Genomic DNA, 25,217 nt, shown 5'->3' with positions numbered 1-25,217 from the left:
ACACAGCTGGCTTCTGGGAGCAGAGTTTGGGAGCTGCAGAGGTGATAGCTGGTAGGAGGATGGCACTGGGGAGACTGAGACTTCTCATCACAGCTCCAGGTAGTGCGGAGAATGGGAGCAGAGGAGTATTTTTCAGTGTGGCCGTATTTCCCAGCTGTGCCTCTGCCCAAATTACATCTTTCTGGCAATGCTCTTGGTCGCTCTCTGGAACTGATATCCCTTCAGGATGCCGGTGTGGAAGCTGCTCCCAAGGAGCAATTCTCAAATGTTTTTATGGGAGAGAGTGAGGAGGTGAGAATGTTTCCTTGCTTGTAGACAGGAAGGAATACAGTGGGAAAAGTTTGAGAACCAGTGATTTAGGAAACTGAAGTGCCCTGGGGGTACAGTGTGGAGCCCTTAAAATAGTTCGCATGTCTCAACCTGAGTTGCAGTATCAATTTATAGATACTTGGAAGAATATATGAGCCTTTTGCATTCATGTGGCCTTTAACTAAAGACACTAAAACAAATTATTTCCTGTGTTTTGGTGGCATTAGGTTGGAATAACTTATAATCATGCTGCAAGAATGCTTTCAGTAATGTGGCTGTAGATTAACTTTTGCCACAGCAAAGATCTGGAAACTTCCTGTATAAATACAGCTAAAGTGAACCTTTGAAGAAAAGATGACTGCTTGATCAAGTTAAGTAGGCTCTGCTTAACTGTAGAGGAGACTGGCTTTCTGATTCAAAGTTCTCTTGCAGTTTCATGAATTTCAAGGATGTTGGGGTTCAAGATGGCCTGGAGGTTAATAGGGAACAAGGATACTTGTAGGGTGAAAGTCAGGTTCTAAGCTTGCCACAAACTCGCTTTGTTGTGCAGTTCTTCTAATATCCACCTCAGGGTTTGCTCATATGTGGAAATTTGTGTGTTAAACTGGAATGGGTGTTTGTGATGCACTGGATATTCTTTGCACAACTTTGTGCAGGTTTGTAGTGCATGCTAGTGATACGGTTCCATGGCAATTCAAGCCAACCTGACGTGCTGCTGCCACAGTCCTGCTCTCCTTCCCACCATCACTTTTGCCTCTGTTCTGGCCCATGCCTGCCCCAGTAGGGAACTATTCAGGAAGGCTACCATGACGAAAACGAGTGCACTTCATTTTTGGAAGTAAGAGTTTTCTGCTGGCTTCTGCCTGCACTGCTCGACTGTGGGCTCAGGTTAGCATCAGTGCAGAAAGGGATGGGGAGGCTGCACTGAAGCTGTGCCAGCTGAAGTCAGCTTGAAACTATTGCAGAACTGCACCCTGCGAGTGAGGTTACTCCGGGTGAAGTTACACGAGACAGCTGAGTACATCCAACAGCTCTGCTGCTGAATGGGGGAAGTTTTGCTCCCCCTTCCTCTCCCACCCAACGGGGAGTTCTGCCTTTTCTGTTTGCCAGCTTTGGTTCTTGCTGGATCCCTTTTCTGAACTCCTTCAGCTTGCTAACCCAGCAGAAAGCTATGTTGGGGTTATTTTATGTTTTAGTTTTTGCTGGATTATTTTTTTGCCAAGATAGTGAACTGAATTGGCTCACCAAGGGATTTGACAAGCATCCAGAGCCCTCACAAAATAAATAGGGGAGAGCATATGGGTGGAAATGCAGAGGATGTGGTGGGGACCGGAGAGGGGGAGCAGGGTCTCCGCCTTTCGGTGGCAGCACACAGTGCGGCCAGCTCAGGCTGTCCGTTGGAACCTCACCCTCCTTTTAAAGGAGAGTGCTCACCACACAGTGCGTGGTAGCTCAATCTGTGAAACACTGTGGGTTTGTGTCCTTGGTCGCTGTGCATGGAGTACTTCCTTTAGACGAACATTTAGTTTTCTGCTTGAAAATTGGCGGTGTAGGCTTTCCTTCGTCTGCTCTTGTTTGCTCGGGAAGCTGGTCAGATGTGAGTTTTAATGTAGGCTTGATCTGTGATGGTGGAATGGTGTTATAACGTACACGTGGTGCTTAACCATTTCAAAATAGCGAATTCTTGTAGGTATATTTTTGCTGAAAGTAAATACAGCAGAGAGCTGAAGTGATGTCTCATTTTGGAAGATGGCAAAATGTTGATTAGTATACAATTATTACAAATCTGTGTAAATAAAAGTACCACGCAATATTCCTTACCCTTTTTTTTTTACCTGGTAATTAGAAAGTCTTTATTTTGCATTTACTTGCCAGTCGTTATGAGTTGTGAGATATCCAGGCATGCAGAAAATTATGAATTACTGGATACATTGTCAATCAAATGATAAAAAATAGAGTAGTAAAAAAAACATAACATGAATTCCATCTAGCTTTGCTGAAAGTGTATAGAGACATGAATGCGACTGGAACAATGCAAAAATTTAATTCAGCCAAGGCCAGTTGCAGCAGAAACTTGAATCCTATTTCTTAAATATGGAAAACTTGGTTATAGTGGCATGTATTTGAAATAGAGCAATTGTCTGTGTACTGCGAATCTCGGTGTGTGCTGCTCCGTCTGCTCACTGTGAGTTGAGGCTTTTAGTTTCGTACCTAGTGAGACTATTTGGTCTAGTAGAACTTGAGGCAGCATTTTGGCTGTTTGTGTTTGAATAAAGTTATTTAAATGTTAGCGTGTCATGACATCTTCAAATACATATTGCTGTGCAAAAAATGCATGTTGGGCATGAGCAGTATGTCTCATAAGCAAGAAATCTCATCTGTTGTGAGGGGTAATCTTTTATTTAATGAAAATCTTCACCAATAGCCCCAAATCAATCACGTTGCAATAAAGGAACTAAGTAGATTGTATTTTCTGTGTTATGCTTCACGGCTGATAGCAGTTTTTCTGACTTTGCAGTGTGGTAGCTGAATACCTAGGTGAGCAGTAGGGTGACATATGTAGGTAGAGTTCCTGTATGCTTCATCTGAACAGTTGTGTCCGCTCCCCACCCATGCCCCCGGATAAGGACCCAGGGTTGGGACACATCCTTTATCTGACAGTGGCCGGGCGGAAGGTGGAAAGTTTTACTAAGTAGTAGACATTGTATTTTGGGGTGTGCCATCCCAAAGCTGTCTCTTTAGATAAGCGTCTTGTCAGTAGGAAGTTCTCTACTGAGGTTAAAACTACGACTTGTGACATATGTAAAGGAAATACCTTAATGCTGCCCCACGATGGTCCTCTTTGGAGAGGCTGATGTTGGGTGTTCTGCCTGAGGTGCTTGGATGCCGAAGTCCCACGCTGATGGCATCCTGTACACACCTGTGGAAATCGCCATTCGTGCTGCTAGAAGAGCGGTGCTTGTTACCTTTTCAGCTTAGCTCCTTGAGCACTTGAGCGCGGTGTGGGTCAGTTGGAGGAATTCAAGAAGCCGAGCACCGAAGTGCTTGCATCTGGCAGCAGAAGTCCACCATTTGGATGGATTCTCTTCAGCCACTGTGGGTTCAGAGTATCCTTTAGGAAAAGTTCAGATATAGAATTTGTAAGAAGATGAAAAATTCACAAACTGGGAGAAGACTTTCCCCACAATCTGCCAGAGAACCTAAGAGTGCGATCAATGTGTCACAGTTCCTATTTCCTGCTCCTGTATTTCTAAGGCTTACATACGCAGATAGAAGTAATAAATTAATAAAGTGCTAGCATATTGTAAAAGTGAGACTATACATCGAAACCTGCTGTCATTAGTTAGGCCTTTCTTGGGCATAGCTTGGGACTGTCAGCTTGAAACTGGTCAGCAGAAATTTGTTGAATCGCATGTGGAGAAGAGGACCTTGAAGGAGCAGGGAGAGTGAAATGGCATGTTCAAATGTTGATGGAACTTCTCTGGTGTTTGCAGAACTGTGTGAAAAATGTAACCAGGATCCTGTTGGCGAAATCCTTTGACTGAAAATTCCTTCTTTTTTTTTAAACCATGTTACACAGCGGAGATGGATGGGGGTGATTTAGGAGCAGGCTGTTCTTGCGAGCAAAGTTTGTAGCTTTCTGTTGCTCTTCCAGTGTCAGAGTTTAAGGCGTCACTCCTTTTTCTGAGCGATAGTGAAGTAGGCTGTTCCCATGAGAGTCACTGTGTTGGGGCAACATTTGCAAGGAATTCTGATATTTTCAATTTTACGTGAAGAGAAGGTTGTGAGGGAGGAAATAAATGGCCTTGACACATACTTGAAAAATGATGGAAACTTTTCGGCATTTTGTAAAACAAAATTACCTAAGTTGTTAAGAAAGATGGTTGTTACTGAAATGGTATGTGGGTTTAAAATGTAAAAATTCATCTTGAACAATGGGACTTGCTATGGAGTTCTGTTAGTACTGAGAAGGTTTAATTTAGCTTAGGTTAAAATCTCTCCAGTTAAACTAATCATCCCCACTTTTTGGGAGGTTGCCGCTTCTCACCCGGGATACGTGCATGGGTCCTTAGCCTGTACCAGCTGTGAACGAAGCAAGTGAAATGGCCACAGTGATTTAAATTTTTTTTAGGTGTTTTTTTCAAAAAAGTTCAAGAAGCAATTCTGCCAGGGCAGTTTGTCCCCAGTCCTGTTCTGGTTAAATCTATTGATTTAACTCTACCTATCATGTGTATGGCTCAAAACACTGTGTGTGACATCTCAGAAGTAGTATTCTGATGTCACTGATAGGAAAATTAAGGCACAAAAAAGGATTCGCTTGCATAGGACATCTTACAGGCAGCGTGGAGGTAAAACATGGATTATTTTTTCGACTCCTGGTCTAGTGGTGCAAATTGCCTCTCAGACTTTTATAGGTAGCCATCTTGCCCACGCCAATCCTCACCTCTTCCCACATGTCCGTGTTCTGTAGTGCTGTGTTGCTTCTGTATAAACCTTTGGTTTCTTTCAGTAAAGCAACCAGTGATGTAATAGGTGGGGAGTACATGGTGTAGTGGATACAGGTGAAAAAATCTCCTGTATGAGTTGTTGATGGGGAAGCGTGGTAGTACGAGCCAGGCTATTTTTCCTGCTTGTTTTCACTAGCATTGTGATGCTACAAGATCGTTTAGGTTAAGAACAATGTTGCTACTGATTTGTACCATCAGGACTGATAAACTATGTGAAGGGGCCTTCAGAGTATCTTGGCAAACTGTGTTTGATGCTTAGTGCACGCAAAGTCTATCTGCATTATTCAGGAAGATAATTCCTGTCTGTGCTGTTTTCCTCCTGTGCTGAGATCATTCTCCTATCCAACTGTTACCCAGCTGAGGTCTTGATAGTTCTCAGTTTTTCCATAATGACAAAATCAAATTAGCCCTACGATGACTGGTGCATGTGAAATTCCTCTCGGCTAAAGCACGTTGCCCTGAATATTTTCTGGCTATTTTTTTCTTGGGAGAATTCAGCGTCTTGTGTTTGAAAGGGAAAGGAGAAAAGATGCAGATTAGGAAATGCTGATGTTTAAGGTACAGGGAGGAGCACATAGCTTGCTTCTAGAACATAATCTGTCCAGCTGTGACTTAGTCATCTTCAGTCTTACATAAAATGCGTCCAATCTAAGTAGTTGAGCATCTCCCTCCTGAATGCGGCAAACCAGCGTCTTTTACGCTTATGTGAAGCTGTAACAGGCACAAGCCATCTTCTTAGGAGTGCCTTCGTACTTGTGAACCTGCAGCATCCATCATGCTGTCAAGCCTCATTTACTCATGTGATGGGATTTTTTTTTTATTCTGTTCCACAATTTTTCCAAGTTTGAAGAGGTTCCTTGCTGTTGGCAGGGAATACAGCACTGATAATCCCAGACAGGAAGCAGAGAATGTAATGTGAGAACAAGAGTGACTCTCCCTGTTCTCCCGAGTCAGACTGAAGGTTTTGTTCATCTCTGACAGAGCCAAAAATTGATGCTTAGGGAAGAATGTAAGGTGAGAGGATCACAGGATCTTGGCTAACATCTCTAATTTCAGTGTAGTAGTTCATGCTGTTATAGTAAATCCAGCCCTGCTCTCAGTCGCTTTGATGTCACATAGCTATTCTTTAAGGAAAGGGGGATAACTTGACTATCATGACATGCTTTTGTATGGATAAATATATGTCCACATTAATCCTTTGTATAATTATGGGGGTTTTGGAGAGGTGCGGGAGATTCTTGTTAGTGGCTGAAGTAAGAACTGGTAAGCTTTGTAAGAACTGCCCTGTGTGAGTTGAAAGATATTCTGTGCTAGTTACGGGATGATGGACATACTTAGGTAGTCAATGAAAGAGGTGCTGTGAGTGTGTGTTAAATAAACGTATTGATAAAGATAGGTGCTGATAAATCTTACCACTGTGAACATGGAAGATAACATTTAAGATTATATCAATACATTTGCCACTAATACATGTTTCATGAAGCTAACATGGGGAAGCTAACATCTTAAGTCACCTGCGTATGCAGTGGAAGAACAGTCTCCTTTGGAGGTGTAGCTAGAGCTGGAGCTTCATTTGGGTAGTTTGAAGCATTCTTCAAAGGCTTCTGAGAAAGTGTTTGATGTAGTTTTAGTTTAAAAAAAAAAAAAGTAGTACACTTTTTTCATAAAAACGACAAATGTACTGTGCTCGCTGTGAAGACTTAATGGCTTGGGTTGGTGCTGCCTGGGGACCTCTAGGCTGCAGTCTGTTGCATGATTTTAAATTCCCCCCAAAGAATTGTGGTAAATCCATATGCTGGCTTTTAGGCTGTGCTTGACAAACATGGTCTAGCTCGTTTGTAAGCTGCAATGCCAAGTGTAGAAATGACTAGGTGAGATTTTCCAGTCTTTGTTAGGTGGAAAGTCAGATCATCAGAAGGTTATTTTTGGCCTTAAAATGCATAGTTACGCAAACACTTAGTGGCCCTGGAGAAGAAATGAGCAAAGCCCTAAGCAACCTGATCCAAGTTGGCCCTGCTTTGGGTAGAGGAGAGGGTTTCAGTCAGTTAACCTTCAGTGGTCCCTTCCAACCTGGATTATTCTGTGGTTCTGTGGAAGTTGGACTGGGTGTAGGAGGTGGGGGGCATGCCTGTTTTGGGTGGAGAGGGCAAGAGTTAGGAGGCAGAAGGAAGGGTACTCTGAAGAAATGGTTGTGCTAGAGAAATTGCATTAACAGTGGAGATCTAAAATATCTGAGACTGTGACTTGGAAAGGACACACCTAGCTTTATAGAAGGTTGTGAGATGAAATCAGCTTTTCATTTATTGCTCTTCAGAATCTTTTTATCTGGATAGCATAAAATATTTGATAAAGCTTCTGCCAGAGAGATACTAGTGGGATAATAAAGTATGTTTAAGGAGCTCTGAATTGTTTTGCCACGTTTCAACAAAAGATTTGAATCCATCCAGTTGCAAAGTGATGCATTTGTTAGCAAAACTGCAAACCCACCTATAAATTGTAAAACAGCATTTTGGAAAGCGGTAGCTCAAAGGGCTTTAAGGTCTTTACAGCTAGTTGCCTCTACATGGTACTTGGGCCAGTATTTTATGTAAAAGGGTTAATGTGATTCTTGGGCATATTGAGGAGAAAAAAAAAGTGGGGGATAGGAATGTGAAGCAAAAATAAGTAATCTTATAAACACAGCAACGTTGATACTGATACTGAAATTGAATTTTGGTTTCCATGCTTCAAGAAGAATGCCAATGTATTTGGAGGGAATTCAAAGGACAGCTGCAGAAATGATCCAGGGACTGGAAAATAAGCCTCATGATGTGAGGCTTAAAGGAACTCAACTTACTCAGCTTATTGAAAAGACAATTGAGAGAGGACTTGATCTTTCTCTAAAAGGACTTGCAAGATTTGCTGACAAAGGCATAGCAATATCAACTGAGGTTAGACAAATTGAATCTCGAAGTACAGTTTCTTAGCAATGATAATAATTAAACATTGGAACGGTTTATAGGGAAGGGGAAAGGAGTAAACGTTCATTTTAGTCTTTTAAAATAGGCCCAACTCATTTCTGTCCGGAGAAAATATATTGTGATTTTTTTTTTTTTTTAAATGATGATAATACTCCTTCCCTGACACTGGAGTTTAAGAACCTTTAAAGGTTTCGTGCCGTGATCAGTTGGCACAAGTTCAGATACATGTACTCGCAGTCAAAGCCAAGATCGTGAAATTAAGATGAATTTAGAGGAGAAATAGTTAACCTGGTGCTAGAATACTGCCTTGCATAAGAGACATATGATGTGAAGGGAGCTCTGAAATTTAATGCTTTGTGGCTTGCATCGTTGGAACTCAGTTCTTTCCCATACTGCGTTGCTTCAGATGTTTAAGATATGGTTAAGGCTTTCTGAAAGCCTCTACAGAGAAGCCCTGATGTAACTGTGTACACTCACTGTATTCAGATGAGCATTTCTGAATTCCAGTTGATCGCAGCAGAAGTCTGTAAATCTTTTTCATCCTTTTTTAGAAACAGTATTAAAAAAATTGCACAACGGCAATATCATTACAATTCCTCTGAGAGGCAAAGCAAGCACAAGCTTTCCTGGTAGGTTTAATTCTTAAATTAATGTAGGATATTCTCTATCTCTCAAGTTAACTGGACTTAGTCAGAAAGTTTATTCGTGTTTGAAACAATGATTAATTAATTGTCAGAAGCAGTATTCTAATGGCACTTGTTTGCTGGTTTTCATGCCATCCAAATGAGAGTACTTCAGCGATTCTGTTCCTCCCTCACTTTGCAAATTCACTTGGGAATTGAGTCACTCAGTTTGGTAATGGCTCCAGATCATGCTTCTACTTTTTATTTGCATTTGTCCATTCCACCACTCCCTCAATGGCTGCCCAGTTTCTATATTTCCATAGATTACCTTGTTCCAGATGCCTTTGCAGACATGCAGAGCTCTTAAACTCCCTTCTGGTAGCTCTCAAAATCTGCTGCTTTGTGCAGGTAGGGCTCTCCCGGTCGGTCCTGCCTGTGTGCACGCTCGTCCTTGCCTGCGCAGAGGAGGACATGGAGCTACCTGGGCTGCTCTCGCCTCTTCTCCTGCGTGACTGCATTCCTGCCTCTCCTCTCCTCCTCCGGGTCCGGCCAGGGAGGAGCCCCATCGCTCTCATCTCCGCAGCTGTGCAGTAAGGAAACACTTCTATGTCCTAAGGAAGAAGGGGCAGCTCAAAACTCTGTAGCTTTTTGAACGTGGAGCCTATCGATTTGTCACATAAATTGAGCTATTTCATAGGTGGGAAAGGGGTTGTCTAGCAACAGCAAGTTTCCATGCTTAGGGCTTAAGGGATAGCAAACTGCAGAAACGTGTTGGGGCACTACACAGTGTAAAGCAAAGGCCTCCAGCTTCGAGATCTAGTGCAGCAATCCCTGCTACTCACCTCATCCAGACAGCCCTATCTGTCTTAATCTGCAGAAGCTGCTCGCAGAAAGTGCTACACAGAAAAGAAGTTGTGAAGGCTTAACAGTAAAGAAATCTTCTCCCTTCCTTGCCTTCCCTCTCTGCTGTGTCGTCATCCCCCTTTCCCCAGCGTTGAGGGGCTGATGGAGGCGACCTGCTGCAGGAGGATTGTCAGCCTCTTCAGCACGAGCAACTCTCGCATTTCAACCTCTTAGTTTCATCATGTGGTTGTAGACACCTGTGCTTAGTTGTGTTTGTGATAATCATGAAAACGTCCTCGATATATTACTCTGCTCATAATTCAACATTCGTAAAACCCAGCGGTTGTGGTAGCAGATAGCATTTCATTATGAGGTGTTAACAGAACCACTTGCTCAGCATCGCTTTCGTGTGAGCTCTACAACGAGCACTCCTGGCCAACTGTTTGATGTCAGTACTCCTGTGTTACCACCCACATGCAGTCAGGTGGTTGGTTACAGCGTTGTGCGCTCAGAGAGACAATCTTCTCAAAGGAAGAAATTACTAATTTATCTGCAAGAAATAATAAATGTGGTTTAAGTGACTTTTGTCTTTATTCAGTCACTGGTTGCAGGTTTGTGACTGCTGATTTCTGGTCATCTGCATTTACTTTGAAAGTGCGTTCAACTGGATTGTCTGCTTTTCATCTTGTTAACAAAAAATGGGCTAGTCAAAAGTGACCGTGGCTCTCAGCGCTGTCTGTACCACTGAGCTTTGCATTTCTTGCCAGCAGTTATGAAGCAGGTAATTGGGAGCTTTCTGAATAAGTGTCACACCTTCGTCTCTGAGCTTGTAAGAGCAAGTCTTTGATTATCTTGTTTTACCAAAACTTATCAAAATAACTTATCAATACTTATATTCCTTAAAGCTTGATGGTCCAATATGTTGTTTGCTGGTGGCTTATTCTGTACATCTGACTACTGTAACATTGCAGTTGGGTGAACATCCGCTGTTCACGGAGGATCCAACATGCAGAGCCGGGGCATGCCATGCGGCCGTGTCAGTAGTACCTGCATTTTGGGATCAGCACATCTCGCCAGTGCCAAAATACAATATAACATGAGATGCAAGTAGGCCAGAAGAGTGAACCACAGTAAAGAACTCAGCATCAGCAAGCAGGTAGAAGCCCCAGAAGGGGAAATAAGGCTTTTTGGCTGATACGCTGCCTTTTGGGCCTCCGTGATTGCTCTCTACCACTGTCCTGCTGGCTCTGTCTGCTCTCTTAAGTAGAAAAAGAGATCTGCAGGAAATGTGTGAATTTTCTAGGGGTCCCAGAACCATCTTAAATGACCAAGAGTGCCACCGGGCACCAGTGCCTGGGCAAGTGCTGTAGTCAGTGGCGTTTCCTACAAAGAGCTTCCTGAGAAGGGGCTGTGGTGGGGCAGTGCGGCGGGCTGAGCTTTGAAACCTGCCTCCGTGCTGGAAGATTGCTGAAATCCATATTAACCGTGTAAAATTCACTGGATTTTAATGCTTCTCAGTGATTGCATAGCTCAGTAAATGGATCCGACTCTCGCTGTGTGCAGGGCAGGTTGCAGGTCTTTTCGTAGCCCGGTTTCCCACTTGAGGCACGTTGGACAAACTGGTGTTTGTTGGGACACAGCGCACAAGCATTACATAAGCCTGGAGTAACTTCCTTACAACGCGGAGAAAAACGTATTTGCATGATCTCAAGCCCAGGTGCAAGGCTGCAAAGCTTGCCGGTCACAAACCCGCAAGGCCAGGCTGGAGCCGGGAGGGCACTTGGTGATGGTTTGAGCCGGGGGGGGGAAGGGTCAAAATGAGTCCTATACTGGAAAGCAAGGCTGAACCTTTGCTTGAGAGCCGCGGCTCCATAATTGCCGCACTGTGTGATGTTGCCATGGCTGCCCCTGCGTGGTTTCCTGGTGTGTGAGAGCAGGGCCGAGGCTGCCGGCGAGCGGAGAGCTGCCGTACGTGTTTGGGGAGCTCAGGCGTGCGCTGGCAAGCCGCGGTGACGGGAGGATCCCCGGCTGCGAGATTTGAGGCTTTGAGCTCAGTCTCTCCCCCGTCTCTTCCCTCCAACAGATCAGAGGGCGAGCTGTGATTTTTGCAGGACTTTAAAACCCCCTTTTACTATTTTCTCGCTATTGTAAGGTCCTTCGTTCGTCCTGAAGCCGTGCTCGTGCTAGGAGCGAGGTGGCAATGTGAAATGAAGGATCCTGGGGGCATGGAGGGAGGCCTGGGGAGGCTCGTCGGGCCTGGATGGGCTCCGGCGTGTTTTGATCCGAGATCCTTTGGCCGCGTTGCCATCTGCATAGCCTGTGAATAGTTTTCTCTGGCACAGACCTTGTTCCTCAGTGTTGCATCATCTCTGGGAGAAAGGCCAGGTCCGGAGCCCCAGCACAAAGGCTTTCTGAAGCCGATGAAGCTTGTTCTGTGTGCGGAGCGTCTCTCTCCTTCCTGTCGTCCTTTCCACAGGATTCCTGAAGCGGCCTCCGTCCGAGAGCCCCTTTGTCAACAGCTGCTTTATCTCCGCCGCTTCCTGCACACCTGGCTGATGCAACGTCTGCCTTGGAAGCCGCTGCTGGAGTCTCCTCTGGAGCTGGGTGGTTTGCCCTGGCTGGGAGTGGCCAGGCAGGCAGCCTTCATCACGTGGGGGCCTTAAATAGATGTATAAAGGACGTACAGCCAGACCTGCGAGGCAGAGAGTATTTAGTGGGATTACGGAGAAATCTTTTTTCCAATTCTAGGACTGGAGGTTGCAATCCTACTCCTGGCAACTTGTTTGTGGTTAGCGTTCCACTGGTTGCAACTTCTGGCTGCTCCGTGCCAGTAAATTCTGCTGATTCCCTTTCTATATTCAGCGACTTCCCGTGACTCTGGACTGTCTGGATTCTCATGGGAACCGTAATTCTCTGGGTTTGGATTTGATCCTAGTTATTGCCCTTTATTGCTCTGTTTCCCTCTGACCTTGCATGTGGTATAGGCTTTTCTCTGGAATCCCTTCAAAACACAATTTCAAGGTCGAGGTGGTGGGGTTTTTTTTTTTTTGGGGGGGGGGGGGTGTTGTCTGACAGCCTTTTTAATTTAGGGTTTGTCTACTTAGGGGAGTTTAATAGTTAATAGGTACAACCATTCATGTGAATATTATTACGATCACAAGCCACAAAATCTAGAACAAAGAAACACACTGGTGTGCTAGGATTAAACCAGTGTCATTTACATTATTTAAATTAATCTTGAGTCTTATTTTACCCATAGCCATTTTCTTGTGTAGGGAGGCCTCTTAAATTAAATCTGGAAATGTGGGATTTATATGGACAAGATTTGGCGGAGTGAGCAGCGGTGCTTTCCAGTATTGCTGTTCCTAGTTTTCTGCTCTGTCCCATTGCAGAAATTTCTTACCCCTATAACCGTATCTAAAAGGGAATATGTATTTTACCTGCTTCTGCTTTTAGTCCAGTCTTCTTGGCATCAACTGCACTTGATGAGACATGGCAACGTTTCCTTCCTGCCAGCTGTTTTGGCAAAGGCTTAGAGGGGACAGTTGCAGCAGTAACATCAGCTGCCACAGCTGGATTCACTGGAGGTTAGTTGCCAAGCCCTTAATCTCAAAATACCGGTTCTGAACCTTTTTCTTTGCAATTTCTTATTTGTGTGTCATACAGACATTTCACTGTTCTCCTTCACCCTGTGGGAAAAGAGAGCAACTATCTCGGAGTATAGAACTGGCACAGCAATTAGGATGTGTTTCCCTCGCTGCGACTGTCCCAAATAAAAAGTTTGTAGAACTGAAAGAAAAGAGGGGTGTTTTTCCTCTTTCCTGTTTCATTTACTTTAGTAATTTTTATATCATCATTTCTGTGGGGTATCATGTATAATTCTTTTTTCTCTTCTATTGCTGTATATCTTTCAGGAAAGAATAGAAAACAGTATTTGGAAAAATAAAAAGTGTTTTCAGGGGGTCGCCTTCCTTTCACTTTTGAAAATATCATTTTTAAATGCTTCAGTATTTGAAAAATTTGTCATCTTCACCAATGACTTCTTATGCTGTGAGATAGAGGCAATGTAAAACAATGTTTTTAGCATAGAAAAGGGCCAAGAATTATTCTTTCTGAGTCTATGAGATTTTTCTGAATTTCTCCACTATTACCGTTATTTTTTAAGTTTTATTTTGATGATTAACATTTTTAAGGTGTTAGCATTTCATATAGGTTGCTAGATTTTCAAAATACTGTCTTGTGAAGTTTTCTTGAAGATTTCCTGTTTATGGCCCTTGAAGTTATGAGGACTTTGATATGAAGTTCTCTGTTGGGATAGTCCTTTTCCCTTTACATTGAGGTGGTTGTTCCTTTAAAACATCCTCTCTATCACTGTCCTGCTCAGCAGGCTGCGTGTGCAGACCACACAGACACAGCTAGGTCCCTTCTCCTCAGCCTGGGTACAGGCGAAGTTTCCTGGTGTCTGCCTGCCACCTCTCCATAAACATACCTCGGAATAATTTAGTCTGCCGTGGATCTCTGCTCCTCTGTAATTTGCTTCCCCTTTCTCATTTGGCATGTATTTATTTATGGAATTATCCTTATGTATGACTCTTCAACCAATTTCAAATCGATACAAATTTAACTTTCCAGTAAGGTTCCATGATGCAAATTAGTTGTTTTAAGAAAGTCCAAACAAACTCTTGTCTGATGTCTCCACCTCCAGAGTGTATTGGACTGTAAAGAATGCGGTTGAATTGTCCAGTAGAAGGTATTTCTGGAAGCAAAGTCTTATCTGCCCTTCCTTTATCTCTTATTAAATTTTTCTTCTATTTCGTATCATAATACCTGAAATCTCTTACTGATTCCAAAAAAAACCCACAGGATTTTTTTTTTGTCTGCAAAGCAGAGGTTTTGCATAACTTCTTGACTGCTGAAGCAGCAGCAAAGTTTTGAGGTTACTCTTTTTGCTTTCCTGAGTAATCTCTGCAGTCTTGGGTCAGTTGCTGAGAATACTTGACTATGCATTTCGTAATTTCTCTGCTTGATGGTTTAATTTCTTTCAGTTGCTCACTGTCATCGTTTGTAGTTCCTTAGGGTGTAGTTTGCAGAGGAGTTTAACTAAAATTGATATTTTCTTCATCAGATAAAATGATGGAATCTAATGGATGGACATGATGAAAATTGCCTTAATATAACTTAAACCTCATTTAAGTAAACATAATCAAAAGATTTTTAGTTTCCAGCTGTTTACCAAATTTTATCAAAATCAGTTTAACTTTCTTGTACCTCAGTTTTAAACGTGGCCTACATAGCCTTCACTGAACTGTTTTATCACGCTGACTTTAGCTAAGTAGGTGTATTCGTAGACATGTGTTGAGGTAATTTCTAGTGCTTCCATAAGACACTTTAAGAATAATGGCAATCGTTAATATGATTTTATATCTTTTGTGGAACAACTTGACTGATGCGTAGGCCCATGGATACCAAAAGCTGTTTGAAATCACCCATGTCCTAAAAGCAGCAGTCTTGCCTTTCCCCAGTCCTTGACTCCAGGTCTTGTGCAGCGTGGTGAGCAGGATCAGGTCGCGCTGGGTTGTTTCTTTTTACTTAAACAAAACTTAATTTTTAAATGTTGTTATTCTTGTTCTAAGAGCTTGTCGGTGCTTTTTCATGGCTCTCCAGATGCCAGAGAGCAAGACGAACTCTGAACCAAATGTATACATACAAGCACTTCTTTTTGCATATGATTTCTTATATATAAAACAGGAGAGAGTCTTAAGAAAGCTCCAAGACAGATAAATCTTTAACCATTGCACTATATTTGTCAATAATTTGGTTATCACAGTATGCGTATGTAGCTAGTAATGAATACTTGTGTTGCCTGTTATTTTGATTCTTTCTGTTGTAGACTAGGACCGAGTTCTCAGACCGCCTGGGGTGGATGGATTGCTGTCTTGCTTTGCCAGTCAGCTAGCAGATGATATATGGTACTAATGATAATAGTAAATACTCATGTCAATATTTCATTTTTTAAAGCTGGCACAGTTGTTTCCTTGCTGCTTAGTGAACCCAGCTTGTTTTCAGAGCAAAGCTAAGCGTTTGTATTGGTAGATTGAGGCACAATTCAAGAACTGTTAGGAATCTATGTTTCAGAATAAGTTGGAGCTAAATGACTTAAGGATTTATTTGCTCTGCCCCTGCATCTGTGTAGGTGTCCTTATGGAACAGAGCGTCTGAAATTCTGGGAATTTGATGCATTTTTGAGCTAGCCTTTTTAAACGTAAAAACCCTTGATCTGATTCTGTTTGCACTAAAGGTGCTTGCCCTTCTGTGAGGATCTGCCCTTGACATGAGGTTTATGGGTGTGCTGGAAAGAACAGGCAGTGCTTGCTCGGTCTCGGGTGGACAGCACGTGCATTTGGGTGGCACCAGCTGATGAGACAGGCCGTTTTCAGTATGGTAATTGAAGCACTTCATATTTACATTAGATGTCCCATAGATTTTGGCTATTCTGAAGTTTCCGGGGAAAAGATGAATGAATAGGATCCATAAGCCTGCTAACACTTTTTATACTGCTCCACTTGCAGAGAGGTTTGCTACTGGTGCAGATGACGGCGTAAGTATGAACTGGTCAGAATTTGCTGGCTCTGTCCCAGATGAGGTTGATGGAGAGGATGCCAAGGAAGGCTGCATGGCAGAGCTGCTATTTCCAGTTTGCCATCAGCTCTGGCCTATGGCAGTGTGAGAGGCAGGAGAAAAACATGCTTTGGATTTGACGTGACTGGTAATGGCTTGGGAGCGTAAAGACGTGCAACTCATGGAATTACATATGGAGCTCATCCTATATAGGTGACCTGCAGGCCTGTTACTGAGCATGGAGAAGAGGATGGCGGTTATCATTTGGGTACTAGTAATGCTGGGTTGTCAGAAGTCTTGGGTCCACGTCCAGTTTGGGGAATTCAGTAAGTGGAGTTGTTGGGAGGTGTGGAGGGTGGTAAAGCAAGTGCTTGTTTGCAGAGAGCAAAGGACAAACAAGAGATATGTGAGAAGTGGCCTTCATCAGTGCAGGCAAAGGGGATTTCCCCATCCTCCCTGCCCTGGCACACATGTTGAAGTTGTATATAATCAGAAAAGGCTTTTCTCAGTTTGTCCACAGTATCTTTTGTACCAGCATTACCTTCTTATCATTCTCGGCAATGCATGAGACACTGGATGCGCATTGCTAAAATATTTCAAGCCCTCTGTAGACGTAGACTCACAGACCTGCACTGACACTGCAGAGAAAAGGACTGAATCTCTCTGTCCTCCCCCTGCTTGGTAACTGCTTTCCCCTTGAGGCTGTGACCGCGGGAGGGTGCAAGGGCAGTGCTCTCTCCCCTCCCCGAGGTCGTATAGCATCACCTGAGCAGCACCAAATGGTGATGGAGTCTGGGCATCTGAATTTAGATAACACGTGCAGTCTGGGAGGCTGTGCCCACGGTTTTTGTCCAGGGGTGAATTTTTCACAGTTCTCACAACTGTTTAGTAGAGTCTATCACCAAGTGTGGCACAGCACGGGTGCCCAGAGGTGTCTGTGAGACCAGGACCCTGGGGAAAATGGGAACAACCACATCTTGAAGGAGAAAGCTCTAGCGAGCTGTTTGACTGACCATGCTTGATTGTCCGTGTAAATACTGACTTTTAACACCACAAGTAATGAAAAGAGTTTCCAGCAGTAAATTTTCTGCTTCTGCTTTGTTTGTAACATGGACAGCAGTGGTTGTGGAAGTGAGCCAGTGCAGCGCTGCAGCGGTTGCATGCTAAACAGAGTTCTGAAAATTAAATTCACTGTTATAGCAGGTGTTGCCTAACCTTCGCTTGGCCAGCTTAGGTTTATTGCAGTCTTTTCCGTCAATACAGGATGTTACCTGAAATAATTGAATAGCATATATTTACATTTTAGCTAAGGCAACCACTTAAGGTTTGGTCTGAAGTGGGTGAGTCTCTTGGTGTGTGACCTGCGGCGAGTGAGAATCGAGGATACCAGTGCTGGGATGGCTGTGCAGGTGGATGCTCATCTGGGCTGTTTTGATGATGTTGGGGAAGACCAGGTGTCCTTATACTGGTATGACTGGTTAAGGAGGAAGGAGTATAGATGCCAAACGTGGGAAAAAAATAGATCTTTAAATCCTGCATTTTCAAAACCAGCTAAGTATTATTTATCTGTTAGGCCATCAAAATTCCTGTTTCCATTTGATTTCAAGAATTGTATCACAAGGAGGATAGGTTTGTGCTGTGGTCTGAAGCTTACCAAATTTTCATTAAGATTTTGAATTTTAGGAAAACTTCTTCCAATGGCACTGGAGAGAACTTGGTGCGACGTTTTTCTCTGATGCAGCGGTATATTTTGTGGGGGAGAGGTAGGAAGGAGCTTGGGGATTATATATATAGGAAATCAGCCAGTTCGATGGGTGAACATTTTGATCTCAACCCCAGTGTTTTCTGTGCAGGCTAATGTTTTGGGTGTTACCAGGCCAAGTTTCATGAAGACCAGACTGTAATCTAGCCCGAAGATGATGTGGTCTTGGACAGCACTTGCGACTGGTCTCAGCAATTCATTTTGAATGTTACATTGTGAGAGTTGAAAGTACGCATAGAACAGCAGCAACAAACAGCAAAATCTGAGCGCGGTGATGGTTGGGCAAGTACTGCTGGGTCAACACAAAAGTGACTGAACTGGAATTCGCCTTGTCTAACCTTTCTGTTTGGTATTTTGTGTTTCTCCAGTAATCCCTTCCCCAAAAGTGAGAGTTACTGTTGCACTGAAAGAGTCTGGTGTTTTTACAGCGTTGATGGAAAGAGGATTTCCTATGAGGGGTGGTTGAAAACTTGTCCCAGTTACCCCAGGACTGACCAGATACCCTGTGACTCTCGAGTCCAGAAGCTGGACCTGAAATCCTCTGGTTCTGCTGAGTCACGAGCAGGCAGAGGCTGGAATTTGTCCTGATGAAATCTCAGGCTGCTGCCAGCTGGGTATGGTCATGGCAAAGGCAAGAGATCAATAGGGGGGAAAAAAATCCAAGCAAGTATTTAAAAATTAAATTTATTGGCGGGGGAAGGTTTCTATGTCCCTTAAAAGGGGAAGGGTGCTTCAGACACTGAGAAACCTGTCCCGTTTCTTTTAACCTTTTGCCAGAGTTTTATGTGACTCTGGGTTGAAGCAGGGATTGATGTCTGTAGCTTTTAGCTGTATTTTAGCAGCAATTTGTCTCATCTGGTGTCAATGTCACAAGCATGAGAAAGGGTAAATGAGGCACTTCCTAAAGGTCCTTTTATTTTTCTTTTTATTTTTCAAAAAAACACACGCAAGGACACCTGGGCTGTCTTGGGTTTGAGCTGCTTGTGAGCTGAGTCCTGCCTGTTTTCCTTTTCATCTCCCACCTCCCCGCGAGACTCTTGCTTTGGGGCATAACAGGGAATTGCCACAGACCACTTAAAAATCTTTACCTGCTACTTCTGTAATTTGCTGTATGCCTGTCATACTATCAGAAAGATTTCTCTTAGGGATGTATACTGAAGAAGGAAAATGTTTCCCTGTGCTAAGAGAAGTGGCCTGCATGTTAAGACAGGAAAAGGCAATATAGTGTGTGGCATTTAAACACTTTGACTCTCTCACTCTTCCTTCATTTGCCCTCGTAGTGAGTGTGTGTTTTTGTGTTTCTGGGGTTTTTGTGTTAAACAATGGCTGGACGATCGTTTCCAAAGGCAGCTCCCTGTGAGAAATTCACTACCCACAGGAAGACTTGGCTCTCCGCCTCTCTGTAGCCCAGGAGGGTTTGCTGGCAGGGCCCCCGCGACGCCGAGAGCATGTGACGGCCGGCTGCGAGCGCAGGCTGGCTCATCCGCGCCGCCGGAGCCGGGGGAAAGACTGCTTAAAGTTATTCAAGGCTGCCCTTAAAGTTTAACATGCAGAGAGGATGGCTAAATTGTCACCATTTTATTTTGGTTTTGGAGCTACCTTTGCTATGGGCTGAAATGCAGCCTTGCTCTGTATATCGTGGCGGTTTTCTTTAGAGCTGCGTAGAATAATAGCTCCTTTATGAACATCTGTGTTATTTACATAACGAGGAGCTGATCCCATTTTACCTCCATCCGCCATCCAACCCTTGGAAGTTTGCGTTTATCGGCAATTTTGCTTGCTGCCCTAGCAAAACGCTGCAGTCAGCAGGGAAGGTGGAGCCTGGGCGCAGGCTTCCCTGCCAGCCCCGGCACGGCCGGCGGCTGCGCCCCGTGATGCCGCCGTGACTCACCCCGGCTTCCCGCGCCGAGCCAATGGCCCCGCCGTGTCTCTCATTGGAGCGGCCTATGCGTGAGCGCCCAGACGTCTGACGTGGCTCTGCTGCGGGGAGGTGTCAGCTAGGATTTCGGAAAGTCGGGGCCCGCTGCGTCAGGGCTCACCAGACTGAGTAATCGGTGCAGAATCCAGGACGGGCCTCGCTTGCCGAGGGGAGGCCGTCGGTGGCGCGGGGATAGCCGCTCTGCCGGTCGCGCTCGCCCGTGCCGTGCACCCAGTGAATGCAAATAGAAGCTGGTCTTGAGCGAGAGGTCTCAGCTCAGTCCACCTCGGCTCTGTCTCATTGTCCTCCCAGATGGGGCTTTGCCTGCAACTTGTTTGGGGAAGGAGTTAGGAAATGCTGATGAAGGGCTGTGGGTGATAGGTGACAGCTGCTGCTTATATGCAGAAGGAGCTAATAGATTGCTTATCTGATAATTAGTCCTAAGTTTAGTTGGGGGAGGAGGGAAACTGTCATTATCGGCTTTATGGCAGAGCAGCTCATTGCATGTTGATCCAAGACTGTAAAAAAACCAAAAAAAACCCCAACCAAACAAAAATAAAAACCCACAAAAAAAAAACCACTCCACCAAACTACTACCATCTACCTTTTCCCTGGCCCCACATGTGAAAATGAAGTAAAAATGATGTGGCATGTCACTGATGGAAATCTATTTCTGCTTTTCTTTTGCTGTGAAAGCCTTCTTTAGGGGTGTACAGGGAGACCTCATCCTGTAACAGAGATGCAATGCTTTGTTTCTACCCCGGTAGGTTTCCCCATGTCCGTGACGTGTTGGCCGAGGCTCTGCGGCTCCTCTCCGCCCTCGGAGCGGCCAGTCGCTGCCCTCTGGACTCCGTGATCCCCGACGGGCGTCATGAGCATTGCAATCCCTCTGGGAGTCACCACACCAGATACGTCCTACTCCGACATGGCTGCAGGATCGGAGTGAGTGTTACCCCACGGAGGAGGAGAAGGAGGAGGGGAGGGTGTCAGAGGGCTGCCCTGGAGTGGGGTTGCAGGATCGGTGCCGGTGCTTTCTCCACTCGGGAGAAAGGGGGTGCTGATCTGCTGGTGTGAGAGATGAATGCAGAGACCAACTCTGGGTGTTTAACAAATGCAATATTATGGAAATTGGTAAGTTTGACACAGGAGATGGGAAAAGGAGAATTCCAACAGTATGAGGCCCTCAGCCGTGGGTTTTATATCAGCCTGGCTAGTAAGTCTATACTCAAGTGCGGGCAGTTGTGCGTTTGCTGTACCCATGCTTGATACTGGCAAGGTACAAGCCAGCTCCTTTTCCAAAAGCTGCATTATACGAGGGATCAGTGTGCTGAGCCTCCCTCTCAGCAGCCTACTAGCTCAGACTCAGTACCTTCATGACTGATTTCTGGACCCCTTTGGAGCTTGGCCAGAGATGTGAGACAGCATCAGCCTGTGTAGACACCTTTATTTTGTTTCTGCCCCGAGCAGGTTCCAAGAAGCACACCTCAGCAGGCAGTCCTTCAGGGTGCCCGCTGCAGGACCCTGTGCAGGGCTCTCACCGCAGTCCTATCTCTGAGGCCTGTTGGAGGGGACTTACCATTTCTTTTAGAAGACTCTGCTTCTGCAGGAGTCAGGAACATTGCAAATCCAGAAAATATTGCATTGTAGTCTTCTCTAAAACCCTTGTTAGAATGATGTCAGCTCGGATGAGTACTATGTTTTTGTCAGGGGTGAGAGGGAGGGCTCAAGTTATTTCTGTGTGCTTCTACCTCCTGCTTTCCTGCATCCTTCTTTGAAATACGGACTGTAGCATCTCTTTACAAAAATTTACAAAGGGCGTTTTGGAGATAGATTTCCCCCATGTATTATTTAAAGGTACCTACTGTGCAAATACCTGCATGTCAGATTGATCAGTGTAGAACAAATATTGCTCCAGACTCTATTAATTTTGAGCTGTAAGAGCAGTGGGCTAGGGTATGAATCATTGTTTTTCCCTTCCATCTTGCCCTAATTTGACTACGCATGGAGTTTGACTACACAGTCACACTCCCTGTGAGACTGCTAATGCTCTTTTTTGTCTGTCTTGGCACTGGCTCTATTCTAGGCATTCTTCTTCGTGATGCTTCATTCCATCCGAAAGCCCATATTTTTACATGTTGTTTTTAAATGGGGAGTCAGAATCTACTAAGTCACTCATCTGCAGTGGGTATATGATCCTTCACTTTTCAAGATTTAACATTCAGTATTGCTTGTCACCATGCTTCTCCCACACCAGCACTTTAAAGACTCAACATGCAGGAATTTTAAACTGTTTATGACAGGAGAAAGAGTGCTAAATAGTTTACTCATGTACTACGCACTTTGGTTTCAGAGCTGAGCATGGTAGAGAGGAGAGCCAGATAGATCTACGCATGCCCCTTGTAACATTCAAATATCAAAAAGACTGTAAACCTTCTGCAAAGCATTTTCTTTTTCCCTGGTTGTAAGAAATTTGTAGGTCCAACTTGAGGCTAGGCTGGAGTACTTTGAAAAAAGGCTTTTGAAGATTTCTAAATTGGTTTCTCTGTTTTCTGAAAATTGGGAATGACAGGACTTTATTCTCCAGGCTTTGCATTAATGCACTGTTACTTACTGCTGAAGTGTCCTTCGTGAGTCTGTTCAACGTTAAGGCTATCCTCCACTTCTCCTTTGAAACTCTACTAGTTTGATGCATGAAGTCTGGGGTACCTGAGCGTCTTGTCTCTTATAAGGGACTGATTTCAAAGATGTGTATCAGGAAGGCAGTGGGAAGGTAGAAGGAAAACTAGCTGGCCCTCTTTTCAGGCTGAGCTTTAGCATCTTCCCTTGGCCTCTGATACAGAGGAGAGGTGAAAATGCTGAAGGGTGTTTGTGTTCACCTGAGGGTGACATGGAGGCTGCAGAGTAGTTTTGCTGTGTTTGACTGCATATTGAAAGTTGCTGAAGCTCCTTGGCGGGCTGCTGCTGAGGAAGCATGGGCCCCAGCGCTGTTGCCCCTGGACACTGTTGCACCAGCAGTCCTGAAGTTTTAATGCTAACGCTTGCGGCAGCATTGCTGGTATTCCAGGCTGACTGTAGTTAGGAATATGGGTGACTTGGGCAGAGGATGAGTCTGCTGCTTAGGCTCTTTTCCTTCTAATATTGTTTCTGAAAATACAATTAAACCTGAATGGATTTAACTCTGTACCAATCTGGAAGTTCTAAAGGACTGTTGCAAAGATCCAGCAAGGCTGGATTGTGTGGCAAGCTCTACACAGTGTCTTTTATTAAGAAGTATATCCTCTGAGAGGTATCGCCACCTATATCTCCTGCTTTTGACAATTTAGCTGGCTGTGGTTACATTGAAAACCAATTGAATTTATCATGGCATGCTTCTAAATCCTGAGCTACAGAAGTGTGGTTTGTGTAGGTTTACGGTCTTCTACTTTCTGCAGTTCTTTGTACAATAAATTATTGCTCCTTTATGTTGCAAAGACAGATCCACCTTACTCCAGAATAAGCCAGAAGCTCAGAAGGGTAGTGCGTTGGAGAGGATATCAGGTTTACCGGCAGGGTGGGGCAAACCAGTGCAGAAGAGATTTCAAGAGCTAATAGGAAGTCCAAAGGGCACGGGGGTAGTGTTCTTGGGTGGTGTCTAAACGCTGCCCCACGCGTGACCACTGGCCACTGTTGTTTGAGTGCTGCCTGATTCACGCTGACAATGTAGGACCCACTGAGAATCCTGCAAGATCTCACCAGAGCAGCAGAGGTCCAAGGTAAAGTTTTCCTTTCCTGTATTTTTCTTTCCTGCTTGCTCAGCTCCATGCTATAATTTTGAAGAAGATTTCACCTGCAGACATAATTCAGTAATATTCTGCTGTATTTTGATATGGGCCCTACTTCTGATCTGTGCAGAGGTTAGCTGACTTGCATCTTCTGCTTGTAACAGACAGTGTGTTTCCTTGCTGGTATTCTGTCAGTAGCCTTATCTAATATTCCCTGCATTGAATTGCAGCTGTCCCTTCTCTGAGTAGGGTTTCTGCAGCTTTCTGCTAAGGATATACCTTTCATTTTTAGCTGTTTTTTTCACCACCATGTGGTGGAAGAGTGCATTGTACCTCAGCAGCAAATTTTCTGTTCAGCACATTGCATACCATGTTGCTGTATAGAAAGCACAGGGCGAACCCGATTTGTCCGTGGCCACTGTCTCTCCAGGTCATGAATTTTGTTGCCTCTTTGTAACAGGAGTCTCCAATTCCTGGTAGTTGCTGCCAGGACAGCTGCAGGTTTCATGCAGACTTTAACACAGGACGTTGGACTCAGCTAACAATTAGTATCTGAGGGAGAGAGAAACAAGCACAGATGCAGGAAAGCTTCTTAGCTGCTATTTGAAATAAGCTGTCGCGGAGATAACGTGGCAGTACTGTTCAGTGGATTTGAGATTAGGCTGGCTGAGTTCAGATGTGAATGCTGAACTAGACCCAACTTCCTCAACTACAAGGAAACTGAGCTTCTTACATGCTAATTATCTTTTTAACTTCCCAGATTGAGACCCAGTTTAATGAGTTATCCAGCGTGGCCCTTACTCAGTTCCTTCCCTCTGAAAGCAGGTTCATCCTGTACAACTTCTGCACACATGATGCCTGGTGAAGCGCATAAGAACACCTTGATTTCATGAAGTTTCTTCATTTTGAGCTCATGTGTTGAATAGAAAGAGCAGTGAAATACTGGCACTAAAAAAATGATGTTGTATTGATGGGTTTTACTTCTGGCCCTTCCTGCAGCCCAGAGTCTGTGGAAGCTAGTCCAGCTGTCAGTGAGAAGAATGTGTACTCCAGCCACGGCTATGGGGCCACCCAGAAACACAGCTATCGCGGGCTGCCTTACGCAGTGAGTACTCTCTCTGCAGTGAATCAGCTCTTTACTGTCTGCTTTACTCTTTTCTCCTTGTTCCATAGTTCTTTGCCTGTTAAGCCTTAGGAGTTTTGGCTTATTTATTAGGGAGCACTGAGTTACAGCTGAGTTCTGCCATACATTTTGCCTTTGTGTGTTTATTGTTTGTGAAGTCTTGCATACTCTATAGCAAGCTTTATTAGTGTTCTAGGTGATAGATTTTTTAACTGAATGATGTATATGAATGAAGTATGAATATATATGAATATATAATATTTTCCTGGTGGTAATTTTATGCCCCGTTTGGTTTATTGTGCACTATTTATACTTGTTTCAACTGCGCAGATTTTCATATTGGTAACTTATAGCTATGAGAAACAAGGAACAGTCAGGAAGAGTGGGAGCATGGCTTGAAACTATGGGATGAACAGGACGTCACAGAATCACTGAGGTTGGAAAGGGCCTCTTGAGATCACGTAGTCCAACCCCCTTGGCTCTGCTTGAGCAGGTTGCCCAGGACCGTGTCCAGTTGGGTTTTGAGTATCTCAACAGACGGAAACTCCACGTCGTCTCTGGGCAACCGGTTCCAGTGTTTGACCACTGATGTCATCTCAGATTGTTAGCAGTACAACAGTTAATGTCGAAATAGCTTAGTTGTTTTCATAGGTTTTGAATTTAATTCGTTGGTGCAGAAGAAAACCATTCACATCTTTCAGAGCTATTGCTTTACCTTCTTGGTAGACTGAGGAATTCAGACTACTGTTTTACACCAGTTGTTAAATAATAACCTGGGAACTGTGGATTTGG

General features: G+C 44.3%; 1 protein-coding gene across 11 annotated transcripts in view; it reads left to right on the top strand.

Moving 5' to 3' along the window:
* Window positions 1–25,217, top strand: part of SETD5 (SET domain containing 5) — a 68,864-nt gene that overhangs the window by 6,233 nt on the left and 37,414 nt on the right. For 8 of the 11 annotated variants that reach the window (XR_012674976.1, XM_075158827.1, XM_075158825.1 and 5 more), the window contains exons 2-3: window positions 20,309–20,483; window positions 24,302–24,407. Coding sequence is in view for 10 of the 11 variants with exons in the window: in XM_075158827.1 (XP_075014928.1) it covers window positions 20,413–20,483; window positions 24,302–24,407 (177 nt within the window). In the remaining variant the exon portion in view is untranslated. Of the gene's footprint in view, window positions 1–17,714; window positions 17,973–18,037; window positions 18,238–20,308; window positions 20,484–24,301; window positions 24,408–25,217 lie in introns of those variants that run through there. The other 3 variants (XM_075158822.1, XM_075158824.1, XM_075158823.1) reach the window with 3 other exon arrangements.

This window comes from Calonectris borealis, chromosome 10, assembly GCF_964195595.1.
Source record: "Calonectris borealis chromosome 10, bCalBor7.hap1.2, whole genome shotgun sequence".
Lineage (NCBI taxonomy): Eukaryota > Metazoa > Chordata > Aves > Procellariiformes > Procellariidae > Calonectris > Calonectris borealis.
Note: the sequence above shows the minus strand (reverse complement) of the source record. Positions and strands in the feature narration are given on the sequence as shown.